The 20,614-nt window shown below is 44.6% G+C and overlaps 1 protein-coding gene across 2 annotated transcripts in view; it reads right to left on the minus strand.

Annotated features, from left to right (window-relative positions):
• Positions 1-20,614, minus strand: part of ash1l (ash1 (absent, small, or homeotic)-like) — a 78,202-nt gene that overhangs the window by 14,656 nt on the left and 42,932 nt on the right. For both annotated transcript variants that reach the window (XM_084313255.1, XM_084313254.1), the window contains exons 13-21: positions 18,684-18,792; positions 17,169-17,318; positions 10,680-10,750; positions 9,751-9,917; positions 9,155-9,307; positions 7,601-7,655; positions 5,731-5,863; positions 1,882-2,145; positions 563-649 (exon numbers count right to left, since the gene is read on the minus strand). In XM_084313255.1, the coding sequence (XP_084169381.1) occupies positions 563-649; positions 1,882-2,145; positions 5,731-5,863; positions 7,601-7,655; positions 9,155-9,307; positions 9,751-9,917; positions 10,680-10,750; positions 17,169-17,318; positions 18,684-18,792 (1,189 nt within the window). The remainder of the gene's footprint in view (positions 1-562; positions 650-1,881; positions 2,146-5,730; positions 5,864-7,600; positions 7,656-9,154; positions 9,308-9,750; positions 9,918-10,679; positions 10,751-17,168; positions 17,319-18,683; positions 18,793-20,614) is intronic.

Raw genomic sequence — 20,614 nt, forward strand, 5'->3', positions numbered from 1 at the left:
AGGGACCCGTGTCGCTGGGGGCCCGGCTCTGCGCGTATCGGCCTGGCATATGGGGGAGTTCTACGGGCTTGGCTCAGGGGGGGGGGGGGGGGGGGGGGGGGGGCATAGTTTCCACGGTTTGGCCCGGGAGAGTGGGGTCTTGTATGTTGCGGGGTCGTTGTGCGTGGGGTGGGGTGCTTGGTGGCATGGGAGGTAGCGGGCTTGGCTCGTGGGGGGTGGGGGGAGTACCTTCCCTCTCCCGCCTACTGAGCCTGGCCCAATTAAATTCAAGGGACCCGTGTCGCTGAGTGCTCGGCCCTGCATGGGACGGACCTGGGATGTAGGGGAGCCCTATTTCTAGGGGGGGATGGCGGGAGGGGGGGGGTCTCTCTTATGGGGGTCTGGGAGGCTGAACGCAGCCGTATTGAAGGGGCCCATGTTAGTGTGTTGTTATGTTATTGATGTCATTGTAGGTATTGTCTAAGTGTTGTATGTCTGTAAATGTTAATACAAATGTAAGTAAAAAAAGAAAAAAAAACTTTATTGGACACTACCTGGGGGGCGGGGGGCACCTGACACTTACCCTGTCCACAGGCCGAGGGTCACACTGTTCACACAGATAGTGCTCAGCCTCCGTCTCCAGCCGCATGCAGTCAAAGTGTTGCCACACCTGGAATGACAGAGGCACAGTGATGTTGACAAGTCACTGGAGTGGTAGACGTGCTCAACAGTAGTGTAGATCAATCCATCTGAAGCAGATACCGTTTTTCAGCGGATATTCATTCCAAATAGATTAGATGATAATAGAAGCATCGTTGTTGTCAACAGCAGTGATAGAACATTGATAGAAATTATTATAAAGTAAGGCATTGAACAAAAGATAGAAACACCAATTCAAGCACATATTTACATAAATTATCTACAGATAAACAAGAGATTGTCCATCAGCCTATTCTGATAAAAGCAAGGCATTTGAATCACTTGGTGGTCACTATGCAATGTGTTGTACTGCATTCGATCCACTCCATGTGACAAACATGGCATTAGACACTCTAGCTACCGGTGCAACATATTAGTTTATTGACAAAAACAAATCCAAATAAGTATTTAATCTTTATCTCTGTTCGAACGAGAGACAAAAAACGTGTCCAGAAAGACATCTGCTGTATATAAACAAATTGTCGGGGCGCCCCAGTGGTGCACCACGTAACTACACTTGCAGCGTAATCGCAACGTCCTGGGTTCAAATCCAGCCCAGGGACATGTGTCGCAGGTCCTCTCATCTCTCTCTCTCTCCCAATTTCCAACTGTGCTGTCAATAAAAGCACTTAAAAATGCCATAAAAAATAAAAAAGATAAACACATTGTGGGTGGGGCTGAGTCGGGAACGAGACATTCTGTAGATTAATAAATGTTAAAAGTCCCATTTGAGAGCATCTTTAAACTAAAGCCATCACCAGACACATTCATCTTGGCTCGCCACAAAACCACTAGATTCAATAGGAGTAATCTGATCCCACGCTTCCTAGTTCTGAGGCCGTTTCTGTCTGAGTCCTTAATTCAATTATTTAGAGAGAAGAGAAAAAAAAACCCGAAAAGAATCTGATTACAAATCTCCTTGCTCTTGGGCTGAACAGCACGCAGCACCGTTTGTAGGCTGACCGACTCCGAGGGCAACTCAAAACCTACGGCTTAATCCCTCTCGTGACGTGGACCGGAGGTTCAATTCTTAACCGTGGCACTCTCTGTGCTCGTCCGCCTCTGTGTATGCATGTACCCCTCTCCGTTTTCATGCCATCTAAAAATAACATCATACGCAGTGAGGGCAGACTGCACGCTCTGCTTTGAGAAATACAAATAAAAACAACAATACATAAATAATAACCTCCCTGCTCTCCTTACCATGCACTTCTCGCACTGGATCATCAGGCCCTCGTCCTTGTACATGCCGCAGATGCAGCGGATGATGTCGTCGTCCTTGTCGTGGGAGCCCGGCCCGCCTCCGTGGTGGTGGTCCCTCTCCAGGGAGTCCGAGCTGTCCGCCTCGCTGGCCGTCTCGCCCACGATCTCGTCGATCTGGACGGCGGCCTCGTGGCGAGCGCTGTAGTAGGCCTTCCGCAGGCGGCACACGTCCCTGCCCACCGACGACTTCCTGCCGTAGTATTTCTGGGCAAAACAAAACAAAACAAGATCTGAAGTTGCAGCATGGTTTGAAAAATTAAGATTTTTACAGATATCTTCAAGATCGGCACTATATCGAGCAATTACTGAAGCGAAGTAAACAAACGTTTTTGGATTTTTTTTTATTAAAAGTCTTCAGAGAGGCTTATGTCTCGAAATCAAACCAAAAAACCATCTCAAGACTCTATATGGGATTACAACAGACGAACGGTAACTCATTGTATGTAAAACAGAAATGGGAAAGGGAGGGAAACCTAAATATAATGGAAGAGTAATGGGAGGATTTATGTGAAATACAATGGAAAACATCAAGTTCACCAGTATGGAGAGAATTTGGTTGGAAATCCCTGATTAGGTTCTTCAGTACTCCAGCTCAAGGGAGCCACCGTACCAAATCTTCCAATTGCTGGAGACAGTGTGGCCTCTCAGAGGCAAATCATCACCACATATTCTGGTCTTGTCCCTTGCTGATGCCTTTCTGGAGGGAGGTCCATAAAATCTTTGAAAAAGTATTCCAGGTGGACATCCCATTTAAGTTGGAGAGTCTATATTTGGGCGCCAGACCATTAGAAAATGGGGATAGATATATATTTCAGATACTAAGTGCGGCTAGTAGGAAAGCCATTACTAGAAAGTGGTTAAGAACAGAAATTCCGACAGTGGATGATTGGATTGATATTATTTATGATATTTTTAAGATGGAAAGAATTACTTTTTCTTTTAGGTTGCAACAGGATAAGTTTCGGAAGAAATGGGAAAGATGGATAATGTACATTACACCGTTACAATCTTCATTTGTTTAAGGTGTATATAAATGTCCATTCGGGTTAATTGTTAAGTGAACCTTGTGTAAAAGGAGTTGAGTGTCAGGAAGATGCACCCCAACATATTATTTTGTTATTTGTTTGCTTTATGGTAGATGCAGATTTATTGGAGATGCACCCTAACATATTATTTTGTTATGTTATTTTTGGTTATTGTTTTTGTTTGTCTAGAAAAAAATATATAGGAAGTTATTGAGTGTATGGGTCCTCATGTGTGTACTTGTACTTCTGCCCTTTAACTCAGAATTATTAACAACTGATGCAATTTGTACTACAGAAGGCCGAGACAAATGGAGAAGTCAAGATATTGTTTGTATGGACCATGGAGAAAATCAATAAAAAGAGAATTTCCAAAAAAAACAGGGCGAGGGTTAACACTTTGGCGACCAGAGTCTTGCGCCGATTTATAGGCCAGAGGACCGAGCGTTGTCAACAAACCGATGTACTTTCTAACAGCTATATATATACTTTATAGTATTGCTATTTGTCCATTCTCATTGTCACTTGAGTGCATAAACCGTGCCTTCATAATGGCTTAAAGAAAATAAAAATCCATCGGTTGGTTGTCATTTTATAGCGCGGTGAATATAAGGTTTATCGCAGTTTTCGCCTAGTCTTTTTTCTGGGGAGCTAGATAATAGGCTAAAGGCTAGTCACGTTATATCAAACGCCATTTCTGCTGTATATATACGAATGAAATAAAACAAACTGCGTAGCATCCGGACTATTACAGAGCATCTATGGATGAAATGGGGGCGGCGGGCGACGCCGATTACTATTATTGATTAGCAATACAGTGTGCGTTCAATCAGCCATTTTCACTGATCGATCACGTTGCGTTTTAAAACAATGTCCAATCCAGCTGTAATTTGGGGGAATAGTATCCTACCGTCAGCCCATGTGATCGCCGGCAGCATTTTGTCAGTAGTCATCGGAATCTGGTAGATCGATATGCCATTGGTTTATCATAAATCCCATTATTCCAGGCTGAAATCTGCGTTCGGTAACGGGGTCAAAGATGGAGGGTGTTCGTTTGGAACTGAGGCTCATATGAAACGCCCACAGACAGTAAAAAAATTTATTTTTTCAATCGCTCTCAATGATACTGCAGTGGAGCGATGGCGCCCCTAAGCGGATCTGGCCGGTATTGCATGTTTCGAAAATCAAATATGTGGGTAGGTCCTGCAAGTCGATCGCGGACGTTAATAGCGTTATTAATATGGAATAAAACAATAACAACTTGCCACGAGTTAACTCGTGGCTCTGGTCCACAACGCATGGCACCGAAACACGAGTTAACTCGTGGCTGGTCCCTATAGTGTTAACTCATTCTGCGCCGTTCACGCAAATATACGTGTTTGTCCACCAATCGAATAATGCCAACCACGTATATACGTTATTGAATCGTTATTTCTTTTATTCACTATTTCGATTCATAAACATGCAGGCAGCTGTGTGTTATCACTGGGGATGGGTCTGAGATCACAAAAGTCCAATACCGCCGTCTAACGCCTTGCGGCCATTATTACACTCCATTTGAAACGATGTGGCTTGGTGTCTGGGCCGAGCTGCGGCGTGCGGGCGGGGTCTAAATACTCTGGCAGGGCAAGCGGTTATAACGGATGCATCGACGAGGGTCACCCCCACCCCCCCCCCCCCCGTTCATGTTCAATGCTGGATTACGTTGGAAACACGATCGCGATCAATACTTGGAATGGCGATCAGATAATTGGATTCTTCTTTTTGCAGTACATCATAGACAAGGTAAGGGCTATATGTTATCAATCTTGCGTTGATCCGATAATTCTTTCCCCGCGATCGGGGCATGCGTCTGTGGTGTGTGTGTGTGGCGTGTTCCGTTGGTTGCGATCAAAGCATGGAGAGGCGGCTTCCCCCCCCCCCCCTTTCATGCATCCATGATGAAACATAATACCGATAATCTAGCGTTGATTTCAGATTGATTATTGATCCAGGCGAGGAATGGCACGATGTATAGTGAAATGCAGTAAAACGCTGTTTGGCAGAGTTTCCTGGGATTACACAGAATTACACTAAAACTATACTCATATTCACCACGGTATAAAACGGGAATGAAATTATCAGTTTTTTGCATCTTGACCATAAGAAACTCAATGACAATCGACTATATCATTAGATCCATAGCTATAATATTTAATATAGTTTTAGCACTACAAACACCGGCATGTACCCCCATTTCATTACAGCGCTGGCACACACGGCCATACGCCCACAGCGACCTCTGGCGTCCAATGAGTTAAGAGCCGCGGGCTGCCTGCAAACCCACTACTTCAAGTCAGCCGGAGATCAGTGTCTAAAAGGGCAACGGAGATGACACTTAAAGCGGCAACTGTGACCGAGCTGTCAAAATTCCCTTAACAAGGTTAGGTCCCACACAACTCAATTTAACAATAAAACTATTTCCTCTAGGGTTCTTTGCCAAGAAAGTCCTTTTTTTTGCCAAAGGAAGAAATTAATTTAAAGGTCCACTTGAAGCCTCTGCGCCTAGGAGATTGAGTACCCCTTAGAGGTTTCAAGTGGCACTTGTATAAACCAAGCTATACAGATGTAAATCAAAGAGTCTGTGTGTGACAAGGATCAGCGGCTGGGAAGTTTTATCCCTTTTGGAAGCTGTGTGTGAGAGAGAATGAGCGAGAGTGAGAAAGAGGGAGAGAGTGTGTGTGTGTGTGTGTTTATGTTTAAGTGTGTGTTGAGGAGACCCACTGACCTCAGCGTTGCGGAACACTTTGAGCATGTCTGTGTCGAAGGCCTCCACGGTCTTGTAGTGGCCGGTGAGGATCTGCTTCTCGATGGTGCTCAAGTCCAGAGGGTCCGACACCTTCTCATAGTACTGACTGTTCCTGGTGTCACACAAACAACAGGCAACATGGTTTTACACAACAGCAATTATACATACAACTAACAATATTCCACCCGGTAGAGTCAAATCTAAGTAAATCGGGCGGCTACGTGGCGTAGTGGGCAAGGCGCTCGCCACGAATACTGGAGACGCTGGGCTCGCCTGTTCGAGCCCAGCGCTCCACATTGCTTTCAGTTTAGCTGGTCGTCCGTACTAATACACATTGGCCGTATTAGGGGGTGGGAAACTGATGGGTGGGGATCGGGCGTTGTGGACAGCGACTCCTACAGGTCGGTTGGTGCGCCTGCGCAGTAGAATCAGGAAGTGTCGGGGGCAGCGTGAGCCTCCCACGCGTTACTCCTCGCCACTGAGAGATCGAGCTGCGCAGGTGAAAAGATGCGACTGCTGTTACCTCAAGTACCGGAGGGGACTTGTGCTATGTATGACTTAGTCCACATTGCAGCCGGCTTGTGGGAGGCAAGAAACAGCGTTCGTGACAGGGGAGGGTTGAATTGGATGATACGAAATTGGGATGGGAGAAAATATAGAAAAATGGGAGAAAGAGTGGATAAAAAAAAAATCTAAGTAAATCAAACCCTAAGTTAACTGAAAAAAAATAACATGGTTTTGATTTTTTAAATAGGACCTTTAAAATACAAGATGAATAGGCAGACGTGACAGTGGCAAGTCTAATACAGCTTGAATCATAAAACATATAAAACAAAATTGTATATATAATAAATAAAATACTTAGTGACATCCTGAGTGGTGTAAAATAAGTGGTTTACTCTGCCATGTTACACAACAGCCACCTCTTTACCTTCAGCTTGAAAAGACTCAGGCTGACTTGTTTGTTTAATTAGCCTACATTGGGCTATGCTGGAAAGTATGGACATATGGGAAGTAATTGGAACGTTGTTATGAATGATTCTGTGAAGCATGCACAATTTGATTTGCATGACCCTTGCTTCAACAGAGAGCCAGGTGAGGTGTAGTCGCCATTATCTCACTACTTAAGTGGCCCTCCAATGAACAGCCTAAATAATTGATGGAGATCTTTGCTGCCAAGTGAGTCCCATTTAATCCTATCCGAATGTCCCCGGCTCTACTAAGTATTGCTTTTGTCCCAAAGAGTATGGCTTCAGTCTTGCCTAAGCGTAAGGAAAGCTTGTTGCCTGTGATTCATGTCCTCAAATGACTAAGCTCACTGCTACAGTAAGTGTGTTCTCCAATACCAGTTTGTCTTTATGTGAGACAAGTAGAGCTGGATCATCCGCATAGAGGAAGAGTTGGCAGGATGAACAGGCAGCCTACATTAACATAATTTTAGAGATGCTGGAAAACCTAAAAGTCAGTGAAGCTACTGGTCTTGACAACATCTCAGCTCGTTTCTTAAACACTCGGCTGAGTCAATATCTCCATACCTTACACAAATTACCAATGTTTCACTGGAACAAGGAGACGTCCCTGACATGAGACATGAAGCTAAGATTCTGCCTCTATATAAGACATGTAATAAAACTGATCCAAGCGACTACAGACCAGTGTCAGTTATCAGTGTGACTTCAAAGATCTTAGAAAGAGTTGTACGTGATCAGATTTATGATGTCTGGTTTTGAAATCTGGTTTTACACGTGTTAATCAATAATATACACAGTGAGAATGCCATTACCCGATAGCTCAGAAAACACAATATAACTGTGTGAATCAGCCATTATGCATTCAACCCCTTTCTTACCTCTTCCTTGATGGGAGGTTGACCAGTGGAGCAGCAAGGGTCTGGCCAGCTGAGTCTGATGTGGAGAGAGAGAGAGCATGAATGAATGAATGAAGGACATTCCTGTCATACCATGTCCATTTTCAATTATAGAACATGCTTATACAGTGAACAGTAGATGTGTGTGTGTATAGAAGCGTTGACTGACAGATCTCAGAGACTTAGAGGTCAATTGAAAGGCATTTTAGCAGGGTAGTGTTTGGCACTCATCAACACTTTTTTTTCCTTTATCTACTTTTTCTCCCCGTTTTCTATTTTTCTCCCTTCCCCAATTTCGTATTGTCCAATTCTACCCTCCCCTGTCTCGAACGTTGGTAGGCCATGCCTCCCACAAGCCGGCTGCAATGTGGACGAAGCCTTGCATCACGTGTCCCCTCCGGTACTCGAGGAGGCAGCCGTCGCATCTTTTCACCTGCACAGCGCGATCTCTCAGCGGCGAGGGTCTGCGTGGGAGGGACACGCCGCCCCCGTTGCTTCCTGATTCTACTGCGCAGGCGCACCAACCGACCTGTAGGAGTCGCTGTCCACAACGTCCGATCCCCACCCACCAGCTTCCCACCCCCTAATACTGCCAATTGTATTAGTATGAACGACCAGCCAAGCTGGTAGCAACGCCGAGAGCTGGGCTCGAACCCAGCATCTCCTGCGTTGGTGGCGAGCGCCTTGCCCACTGCGCCACCTAGCCGCCCACTCGTCAACACTATTCTAATCTTCATCTGACAGTGAGAATACTCTTGATTAAAATGTGGGTTATATGAACGGTTTTATCTTATAGTTTTGCAATATATGGGGCATTACTGGATGGTTGCTGGGCGGATGTGGCTGCAGAGGCGGGGGGGTCTTAACCACTACCACTACCTCTGGGCACACATAATGCAGTGAGCTTATGTTTATAGCTACCATCTGTCCTCACATCCTGTACTTGGAACACTGGATAACTTGTGGGAACATTACGTGGGAGCAACAGAAACACCACGGGGGCGATAGGAGTGCCGTTTATGAGAGGAGGGAAACGGCTGACAGTTGCTTGGGTATATTAAAAACAGGAATATTAATGGGACGTAAATATCCATTTTCACAAAGCATCTCAAGAGAGCTTGATTTAATTATTCTCGTGTTCAAAGTATGGGTAATAATTAGATTATGTATGTGTGTGGTGTGCACATGTAAAAGTAGAAATAGAACGCCATGTCTTTCTCATTTGGTTGGATACAAAGCAGCTGACATACAGACTGTGTGAAGGTACCAAGGAGGACCAATCATACTGCTGTGCCTGCGGTTGTATTGATTTAAATCTGCATTATTTCCTTCCCACTCTTCCTCTTCATCTCTTTTAATGTTCCTATGCACATTGTGGCTGGACTGCAGTCAGACCATGTTGAATTCTGATCACAATGACCAACCAGGGATGTGGGGGGGGGGGGGGGGGGGGGGTTCGTAGCCTGTGGGAGAGTAAGGACAGGAGGACACAGGTGTGTAGTATGCACTTGTGTCTTGCGCTCCATGTGAACTGACCCTTGTAACTGGTGATCATGTCAGAGATCTCCTTGAAGATGTGTGCCAGGCGGGCGGTACGCGTGACCTCCGTGTTCTCCTCCGCTGCCGCCAGCCTCCGCGTGCGCACTGACCGCGACGTCTGCAGCGCCGAGAACTGCGTCAGGAACACGTCTGAGAACAGGACACACATATAGACTGTGATAAACAGGCGTTCGCAGAGGTGTATGCCAACTGCTCCAGGGCGGTCGATGGAGTATGTCTTGTTATGACTGATAGATGATGAAATGATACTGCCGTTGAGGTGATCAACTGGAGATCGGCTGAATTTAAAATCGTGCAGTAAATTCACTGTTGCACCATTTGAGGGACAACCATGAGGTATTGCTTTCTTTCATTTACTTTACACAGGGTGTTGTGCAAAATAACCGTGTCTCACTCTCTCTCACACACACACATCAGTGTTTCCCATGCATAGCTTTATTTGCGGCAGCCCACTACAAAGAGAACTCCCAACCTGATACAATACGACACGTTAGTAGTTTCTCATCTTGCGTGTTACGTGGTCCACCGCTCCACTGTGTGTGTGCATGTTCCCCGTCGCAACCGCTCCGTACCTGACTTGATGTTGCCGTCGTCACGGATGACTCCGCCCCAGCGGGTGTAGATGGACAGGCCACCGGCGTCCCTCTCCCTTTCGCCCTCCCTCTTCAGCAGCTCCTGCTTCTCCTTCATCTTCTCCCAGTTGCGCAGGAGGAAGACCCTGTGCTTCAGCACAAAGTTCCTGATGATCCCGGTGAGAGGCGTGACAGGAGGAGCGAGTGAGAACCTGACACGCTTTGTTCAAACATTCTTTTTTTTTTATCCACTTTTTCTCCTCCTCCTGTTTTTTTCTGTTTTTTCTCCCATCCCAATTTAGTCGTGCCAATTCCCCCCTCCCCTTCCTGGCCGTTGCTCGCATGTGCCCCCCACTGGTCGGTCTAGGGAGGGTTGATAGATACTATCGCATGTCCCCTCCGATACATGCCAGCGCGGACTCTCATTGGCGAGGTGTAACGTGTGGGAGGCTCACACTACCCTCACCATCTCCCTTCCTCGCTGTGCAGGCGCCCTGACCGACCTGTAGGAGTCGCTGTTTACAGCGACCAGATTACCACCCACCGGCTTCCCTCCCGCTGACTCTGCCAATTGAGCCAGTATGATGGCCGGCCAAGCCGGAGGCAACGCTGACAGCCAGATTCGATACCAGTGTCTCTCGCGTTGGTGACAAGCGCTTAGTCCGCTGTGCCACCCAGCCGATATTTGTTCAAACATTCTTGTATGTAATTGCATGAGACTAAAAGGAGCTTTTTTTTTTTTAGATTTTTATTGCGTTTTTACTACCGGGCAGTCTGAGAGAGAGGGAGAGGAGGAAATGGGAGACAGAGCAGGGGAAGACATTCGGCAAAGAACGCTGGGTCCGGGAATCGAACCCGGGTCGGCCGTGCCGCGATGCAGCAAGTTACGTGGTTCGCCACTTGGGCGCCCCATGTGTGTGTGTGTTTACCTTTCCCTATTGGACATGGGCTTCATTAGTAGGTGAGGGTAGAACTTGTTGCTGTCACTTGACTCCTCCTCCTAGAGAAAGAGAAGAATTCGACATACAGTGAATAATAGGGATGGGTACCGAATTCTGTACTTTTAAAGGTACCTACCGAAACACGTCGGTACTACAGAGTATCGATTCACGTGAGATCCAACGGTGCCAATTTTACGATTATTTATTTAGTTCGTTTTTTTTTATCCACTTTTTCTCCTTATTTTCTATTTTTCTCCCATCCCAATTTCGTATTGCCAATTTTCCCCTTCAATTCTCCCCTCCCCTGTCTTGAACGTTGCTAGACTATGCCTCCCACTGGTCGGCTGTAGTGAGGATAGAAGCCTTGCATCACGTGTCCCCTCCGGTACACGAGGAGGCAGCCTGTCGCATCTTTTCACCAGACAGCGCGGTCTCTCAGTGGCGAGGAGTAACGCGTGGGAAGCTCACGCTGCCCCCGATACTTCCTGACTCTGCTGTACAGGCGTCTCCCAACCGACCTGTAGGAGTCGCTGTCCACAACGTCCAATCCCCACCCATCGACTTTCCACCCGCTACCTCTGCCAATTGAGATAGTATAGCGACTATCCCAAGCCGCAGGCAATGCTGACTCCGGGAGTCGAGACCGCAGCCTCTTGCATTGGTGACGAGCGCAATCTCCACTACGCCACCCAGTCGCCTCCTTTATTTAGTTAGTTTACCGCAAAACGAAACGACACGTTAAGCGGTTCAGCTTGTGCAAACCAAGCGTTGGCACTTTGTGTGTGTGTGTGCGCGAGTGTGAGAGTGAAAGTGAGAGAGAGAGAGCGAGAGAGAGAGAGCGAGAGAGAGAGAGCGTGTGTGCGAGCAAGCATGAGAGTAAGTTACTTTACTTACTACGTGTAGTAAGATGATGGAGGCCCGCTAACATACGCTACACCATAGATATATATAATAAACATAATTATGCGTTACACTGCCCCAGAGCCTTCTAAAAAGATTCATTATTCATTGGTCACCACAGAGTTTTATTTGCACTGCCCCAGGTGAGAGACAACCTAACATGTCGTGAAGACCCGCCCTACTCTGCCTCTGATTCGCAGACTGTGGGTGGGGGAATGTGATTGGACCAAAGCAGAGTTCAGTTGACAAGACACACAGACAGTGGAGCAGTCGACATGCAGAGTGACAGAGACACTGCTCCTGCTTGCAGTTGAGATAGCGGACAATTTCGACTTGTTGCATGTTGGCGCTGTCTCGCAGATAATACATATGAAAAGAATAATTTGATATGTGTGTGACTGACTGTGTAATGTATATATATATGTTCTAAATAAATAATAATAACTTTATTTGAATAGCACCTTTCATACAGGGGATTGCAGTTCAAAGTGCTTTACATCAGTAAGATGTAAATAATAATAAAGTAATAATAATACATTATTATTTATTTATTAAATATTAAGTTTTGATTTTTTTTTTTTTTTACAACTGAGGTAGGTAGATTACATTTTTAGAGACTAAAGTACAGAAAAAAGGTACCGTTGGGTACCGGTATCGATTCACAGGTACCGGTACCGTTACCGTATCGGTTCAAATGTGAACGGTACCCATCCCTAGTGAATAATATGTACTGTGGATTTTAGGCCTACATAATGATTTCTGATTAGAATTATTATTCTTTGAATTGTTTGTTTGTTTAGCGAGTAACGTTTACTCTAATACACGGCACCCCCCTCTAGTCTCGACTCTGAACATCTAAATGAGCTGTGAACGATAAAGGTGCTATGAATTCCAAACCAGAGGACGTATCCCCAGGAAATCACTCTCAGTCACTCTTTTTATCTTTCCTGATTCGTTTTCTACGGAGCTGTACATTGGTGTGGCGTCAAAAGAGTAGGGGCTTGTTTCTGACTAGTAGGACAGGAGTGAATGTTCTCCGATACAGGCCAAACTTTCTGAGGGCAGAGTAAAAACAGTTGTGACATTTACACAAGTCCTTTTTTGTTCCCTCTACCCCACAAAGAACTCCACTGAGACAAAGAAATAGTTATGCCCTACATACACCCTGCATCTGAAAGCCTTCAGCGCTCAGCAGTGTACAATCTAGTCTAAGAGCCTGGTGAAGATAGAGTGGATTTAATATGGTTTTAGGTGCTTTGGCCAAAAGGAATGATGCACCATGTCATGAGTGTCTTTTCATTTAGAATTAATGGTGGCTACATGTTGTGGACATTTTGCATGGCAATTACCAAATTACCAAACACTGTATTCCAGTTTCACCAGGCTATTAAGACTCAAACAAACAAACAAACCTCACAGGAATTAACTCTTTAACCCTTTCACTGCCACAATACAGTAGTAGTGTGGTAGTGAAAGCATTAAGCTTCTGTAGTGTGGTAGTGAAAGAGTTAACCTTCTGCAGGGCTCTACAGTGTGACTATTTCACTCGCATTTGCCCCTAAAAATAGATATGTGCGAACTGGAAAAATCATTTAGGAGCACACTGTGCGAGTAATGGCTTTGCGTAGTGGGCGTGTCAATGCGCAATTGTCATTTCATAACAGACACAGAGCAGAGCGGACCTTCAATTCTAGAAGCAATCTAGCTCTTCAGTCCTGCGTTTGACAGCTGTGTGACAACTTCTCTCGCGAGTCGCGCTGTTTCTATGTGTAATGTAAACTCTGCGAGCAACGGGTCTAACATGCTTTGCATTCTCGCCATTCTGGAATGCCCACGTCGCGCTAAAAACTTAACTAATGTTAGCTGCTAACGCTAACTAAGCTATCCCTGGGAACGCTCAGAGGCATCCAATAGTGGGGGAAGGGGGGGCTGAGTCCGTGCCTCCCCCTCCCTCTCTGCTAACAATCCTGATTCGATTCGATTTAATTCAAAAGGAAGATATTGATGGACATTAGCTATAGTATATAGCTCAGCAGCTATAACAGAATAATTTTTTTATTTTTTATTATTTATGTTTCAACAGCATCAAAATATTAATTTAAATTATAATTAATTAAAGAATTGTATAAAGAATTTTCCATGTTCTGTCATCTAATCATATATTCCATTACCTTTCCTATCGGTATCGAAGTCAAAATGTTGGTATCGTGACAACACTACAACATACAAAAGCAGCTGGACAACCTATAACCTTTGCGTCTAGTACAGTGGTTCTCAACTGGTCTAGCCTCGGGACCCAACATTTTCCTTAGTCATTAACACATTCCCGGCCAAGCACGGACATGTCCGTGTTTCGGATCCAACGGTAGAGGGCCAACCATGGACATGTCCGATTGTCCGTGGCAAGGTTGTTTTGGCTTTTATTCGATTTTAATAACCTACTCAATGTCACCGAGCGGCACTGCAGATTTACCCTACTCTTGGAATTCGGAAAAGTGCATTACCGGCCAGATCCTCGTAGGGGCGCTGTCTCGATAATGCAGTGTTCCCTGTGGCAGAAAGGTGTTTTTTTCTTTTTGGATCTCGAATGGACTTTCCTGTTAGGGTGAATCTATGCGTATAGCATGTAGCATGGAATACGTTTTGGGAGCTGAATTCAGTATGCAGTAAAGGAATATATCATCAGCCAATGGACATATGGATCTACCAGATGGCGATCAATAACTGTGAAATCCTTTTTGCAGTCCAACCAGCCACAGGTAAGATCTTTTTCATGTAAATTACACGCTGATCAGGCCTTGTTTTAGGGCTGCAACTAACGATTATTTTGGTAATCGACTAATCTGTCGATAATTTTTTCGATTAGTCGACTAATCTAACGATTATTTTTGTCATTCGATTAGTCGACTAATCTAACGATTCTTTTTGTCACACCCTCAATCTCTGCTTCCTGTGGGCGTGGCTCCTTCTCCAATGCATTTTTTTTACCTCACATGCTCAAGTCTGCACACCTGTGAATGTCACCCTGTTGTCCAGTCCCTCTGCCTTAACAGTTAACTTAACATAACATGATGATCCCATAGCAAATTAAAATAATGACTCATGAAACATTTGAATTTGGATCTTAACACTATGGCGACCGGCGGGGCCTATGGATTTAGGCCTCAGAGGACAGCGGATTGTAAACAAACCAGTGTACTTTCTAAGAGCTTTATATATCATTTATAGTATTGCTATCTGTCCATTCTCATTGTCACTTGAGTGCATAAACCGTGCCTTCATAATGGCTTAAAGAAAATAAAAATCCATCGGTTGGTTGTCATTTTATAGCGTCGTGAATATAAGGTTTATCGCACTTTTCGTCTCGTCTTTTTTCCCGGGAGCTAGATAATAGGCTAAACGTTGGCGCCGTTATATCAAACGCCATTTCTGCTGTATATATACGAATGAAATAAAACAAACTGCGTAGCATCCGGACTATTACAGAGCATCTATGGATGAAATGGGGGCGGCGGGGAATGCCGATTACTATTATTGATTACCAATACAGTGTGCGTTCAATATAGCATTTTCATTGACCGATCACGTTACGTTATAAAACAATGTCCAATCCAGCTGTAATTTGGGGTAATATTATCCTACCGTCAGGCCATGTGATCACCGGCAGCATTTCCTCACCAGTCATCGGATTCTGGTAGATCGATATGCACATTGGCTAATCATAAATCCCATTATTCCACGCTGAAAAAACCGCTCGCCAAGCTGATCCAAGATGGAGGATGTACGGCTGGGATCAAGGAACTATGATCCGCCCACAGAACTGTTACTTTCTTTTTTCTTTCAAAATTCACATAATGATACTGCAGTGGAGCGATGGCGCCCCTAAGCGGGTTTGGCCGGTACTGCATGTTTCGAAAATCAAATATGTGCAAAGATGCTGGTAGTGGATCGGGTACCTAAGAACCGTTATAAATATGGAATAAAACAATAACAACTCGTCACGTATATACTCGTGGCTCTGGTCCACAACGCTCTTTTTCGAAACACGTATATACTCGTTCTCGGACGGCATAGTGTTAAGCAACTTTAAATCAAAATGTATTTGAACAATACAACAATCACTCATAACAAGAAATAAATTAAATAATACAAATTAAAGTGGAAGTGTTTAAATAACTAAAAAAAATATATAGCAGACTTCTTAGCTTAACATCCCAGGGAACTAATGGGATAACTGGGGATGTTGTTTGCTCCTGACAAGAGTCTCAAAGTCTGGGGTGATGGTAGACAAAGCAACTCTGAGGTCATGCTCAATGTCCAATCTGTTCCTCTGCTTTGTCTTCAGCTGGACCAGAGCTGAGAAGCCACTTTCACAAAGATAGGTAGTGCAAAAAAAAAGTATATAAACGGTATATAAAAATAAAAATAAAGATATATATTTTTTTTTACACACATCCGCGACCCACTCAAAATGGCCCTGCGACTTACTTTTGGGTCACGACCCACCAGTTGAGAAACACTGGTCTAGTAGGCATGGGCCAATGTGTGATTTTGGTGGTATGTGCTATTGCACAGATGTGTGTCCCTTAGTATGCACACTAGGGGTGTAACAATGCATCGATCCTAAAGGCCTCTGCATGCTACAGAAACTGCAAAGCAACTGCAACACAACATCAGCACGACTTCAACGCAACATGTTGCAGAGGGTGTTGTAGAGTGTGTTGTGAGGATGTTGCTAGCTACATCCGGGGTACAATGTTGCATAGGCTGCACATCGATGTTGCAGAAGCATAAAGGCAGAGTGTCTGCAACACCGTTGCTTTGTCGATGTTGTGTTGCAGTTGCTTTGCAGTTTCTGACGATTTAACTGCATCGATTTGAGAATGTTAGAATCGATTAGAATAATAATTTTTTACTTGGATTATTATTAGGTCGATTTTTTATTGACTTATAGTCCATTTATGCTGAGTGAATCAGTTCCCCAAGCTACATTTGTGTATTAAAATTTCTTTGGGGAATTAACTGATCGAAAATGTATCAAATCGCATCGAATTGTGGTCAAATGAAGAGATTTCATGATGCATTGAATCGTTGCCTGAAGAATCGCAATCGAATCGAATCATTGTGGGGTCAAATATTTACACCCCTAATGCACACGCATGAACACACGCATGCACAGTATAATATGCATGTATTAAATTGTTTGTTAATAAACTCAAAATCTTTCACTGTGCTCCTAAATTTCTTTGTGTGCTCCTAATTATTTTCATTTAGGAGCACATGTGCTCCTTGGGAAAAAGGTTAGCGTAGAGCCCTGTTCTGTAGTGTGGTAGTGAAAGGGTTAACCCTTTGTAGTGTGGTAGTGAAAGGGTTAACCCTTTGTAGTGTGGCAGTGAAAGGGTTAAAGATAAGAATATTGGCCATGCATTACATGGGAACATCTACCAACAGAGCTGTCACTACTGTGGAATGAGGATACACCTTTCTGAACAAAAGTGGACTGAACAACTGAACGAAGGACGTCGATAACATGCAGTCTACAGTTGACCGGTTTTTGTCTCTCTCTCTTTCACTCACTCGTTTTTTGAGTTGGTGCTTGGACTTCCGCTTCTCCTTGAGACGACCCAGCCGCCGGGCCCCGCCCGCTTTCCCAGGCAGGCCGTTGATTCGCTGGCTTTTCCCTCCGATGATGCCTCGACAGCCCTCGGAGCCACACTTACACACTTGCTGCGGAGGGGGAGGGGAAAAGAGGAAGAGGCGGTGGTTATAAGATAAGATGTTCCTTTATTGATCCCCTTGGGGAAATTGGCAGTGTAAACAATATAATTATCTATGAATGTAGTGTACACATATGAGCAAGTAGGCAGTGTAATCAAGGTGCAGATGAGGGTCTGTATGCCCTATCAGTTATATCATATATTACAATAAATATGGTTACGATAAACACTAGAATCTAATTATATACTATGAGTAAGTAAGTATACAGTAAAGTATACACAGTAGGGGTGGGAATCACCAGTTTCATCATGATACGATTGATTATTTGGACAACGATACGATATTTGCCGATATCACAAAGTCACGATACGATGCCACGATACGATACAATACGATTTGATTCAGGTGCCTGCGATCGATATGAGATGATATTATATGCCCATTTAACACAATCAGTAACATTTACCGGTAGATCAACTCAAAAAAGGCTACGGAAATATCATGACATTTCTATTTTTGAGCTCTTCCAGACATTTAAATGAAAAACAATCTATTGTTTTTAATACAAATAGACCTCCTGTTCAGTGTAAAGTGCCACGTTTTGATATATTGAGCTTTAAACTTTAAGAATTTTTTTTGGAACTCACAACACGCAACCCAAAACCCCTTCCTCTCCCAAACCGTTCCTACAATTGTTTTATGTTGCATGATGATCATGAATACATTTAATATGTATTGTATTCTTTATGTTTAAATATCAACATTATCTGTCCATCCTCAGTAAATTTCCAAACGCACACACACACACAGAAAGGGAGAATGCCCCTCCCCCCTTCCCCACTCTGCTGTTCTCTCTATGGCTCTGATCAGGGTTAGCTTGTTAGCTTACGCTAACGCAACGTTAATTTCGGTCTTTAACGAGACGTGGGCATAAAGTAATGGCGAGGATTGCAAAGCATGTTAGATGCATTTGACCCGTTGCGGAATAAAACAGCAGGGACTTGTTTTGGGTCGCAAAATAGGCACACTATGTAGCCTTGCTCTGTTGTAATGTACACGAGTTTCAGATGCTACTGCTGTGCTGTTGAGCGGATACAACTCGCCACAGGATTTTCAAAATAAGAGTATCGCAATATGAACCGATCTTTTTACGTTGCATCGATCCTATTGGATCATTGATAATAGATCGATATATCGATCTGGATCGATGTATCGTCCCACCCCTAATACACAGGTGCAGTATACACAATGATATATGACATATGACGTGATATACGTCATACGTTATTATAGTTATTAAAGAGATGAAGACTCTTAGTTTTGACTGTCTTTGGGAGGAAAAGAGCATCTTGACGTGTACATGTGAGGCCTCACCTGCTCCTCTGTGTTGAATGAATGGAAGTTGTAATCGTAAGTGAGCTCAGTGCTGCTGGACATGTCCTTGAGAGCGAAGAGGCCGATCCTGTACACCCCGTTCACTGACCTGGGGGAGGGGGGGGGGGAGAGAGAGAGAGAGAGAGAGAGAGAGAGAGAGAGAGAGAGAGAGAGAATGAGTGAGAGAGCACTGAGGCCTCAGCGAGGTTGTGGACTACAATACCAGGGACACCAAAGATACTCAAGGACTATAGGATTAAAAACACAACCTATGTATCAAAACTCAGTGGACCCAGGACAGCAGCTTGTGTTCGTAGCATTAACCCTTTCACTACCACACTACAGAAGGTTAACCTTTCACTACCACACTACAGACGGTTAACCGTATGTAGTGTGGCAGTGAAAGGGTTAACCTTCTGTAGTGTGGTAGTGAAAGGGTTAACACTTTGCCGTGTGGCAGTGAAAGGGTTAACCCCTTCTGTAGTGTGGTAGTGAAAGGGTTAACCTTCTGCTATTTGATTTTAGCGATGTAATCTACCGCTTGGCCCGTAAAGGTGATCTAGAGCGCTTAGATATCCTATATCACTCCGCCATTCGCTTCGCTACCAATGCCCCCTACAGGACCCACCACTGCGAGCTATACTCCCTAGTAAACTGGCCCTCCCTGGAGATTAGACGCAACATCCACTGGCTGGCCTTTGTATATAAAACACTTCTAGGCCGTAATCCCCCTTACCTTACTCGCCTAGTCCACCCTCGTCCACTCCCAAATTACCACACCCGGTCAGCCACACATATCCTGGTAAACGCCCCCCATGCCAACTCCTCACAAGGCCGTTCCTCCTTTCAGTACGCAGCAGCTGATAGCTGGAACACACTACAAAAAACCTTAAATATGGAAACGTTTATTTCAATTCGATTGTTTAAGGAAACTTTAACAAACTCCCTAGAGCACTCATGTAGATGTTTCTCCATGTGCTAACACCATGCTGCCACTATTGTTCTGTTGTCCGCCAGTTGTTGTTCAGTTCAGTTGTTGCTCTGTATGTATGTCCTGCCTTTTTAATAATGTTCCTTTGTGTTTTATTTTTATTTATTTGATTTTATCCCCATCCCCTTTCCCCTAGGGGGCTTTTTACCCCCAAATAGGCCGTTATTGAAAATAAGAACTTGTTCTTAATTAACCTGCCTATTCAAATAAAGGTTTGATGATGATGATGATGTAGTGTGGTAGTGAAAGTGTTAAAAGGGGACCACCACCCGAAGTGAGAATTCCAATATGTTATTTCCATGGCCTAGAAAAGTTCAATTAATATTAGTGAACAGGAGCTACTCTCTCCCAAAGGCAGAAACCAGAGAGGTAAGACTCAAGCCTGTGAGGTCATCGGGTATAAAGTCTGGAGCTGCTCCATTGACAATGACTGGGAGACTGACCAGCAGAACGTTTGTTTTTATTTTTTATACCAGAATGAGCTTTATTCTACTGTAGTGACCGGAGACAGAAAATGTACCTATATATACTGAGAACATTCCCCTGTGTCCTCAGTGCCGTCTATTAGGGATGCCCCGATCACGTTTTTTGCCACCGATACCGATCACCGATCGTCGTGAGCCATATCGGCCGATACCGATCCGATCGTTTTTGATTAACACTTTGGGTGCCGGGAAACGCTTAAACACGTCATTCCCGGCCATGCTCAAGTTTGCCGAAGACGCTTTACAGCGTCTTTGATATCAATATTTCAAAAATCTGGGATCGGATTCATATGTCCCCTCCGCTGGCCTGAGATCCACCAGGAGGACCCACTGAGCTCTCTGGCGGTTCAGGAGCGCCATCTGGTGGCCGATCGGCGCAATCGCTTAACAGGAAGTGCCGTAGAGGTTGTGCTGGACGGCCGTATTACTTCCGGGCACTCGGTACATGTCCCGGG

The sequence above is a fragment of the Notolepis coatsorum genome, assembly GCF_963971535.1.
Source record: "Notolepis coatsorum genome assembly, chromosome: 4".
In the NCBI taxonomy this organism is placed as follows: domain Eukaryota; kingdom Metazoa; phylum Chordata; class Actinopteri; order Aulopiformes; family Paralepididae; genus Notolepis; species Notolepis coatsorum.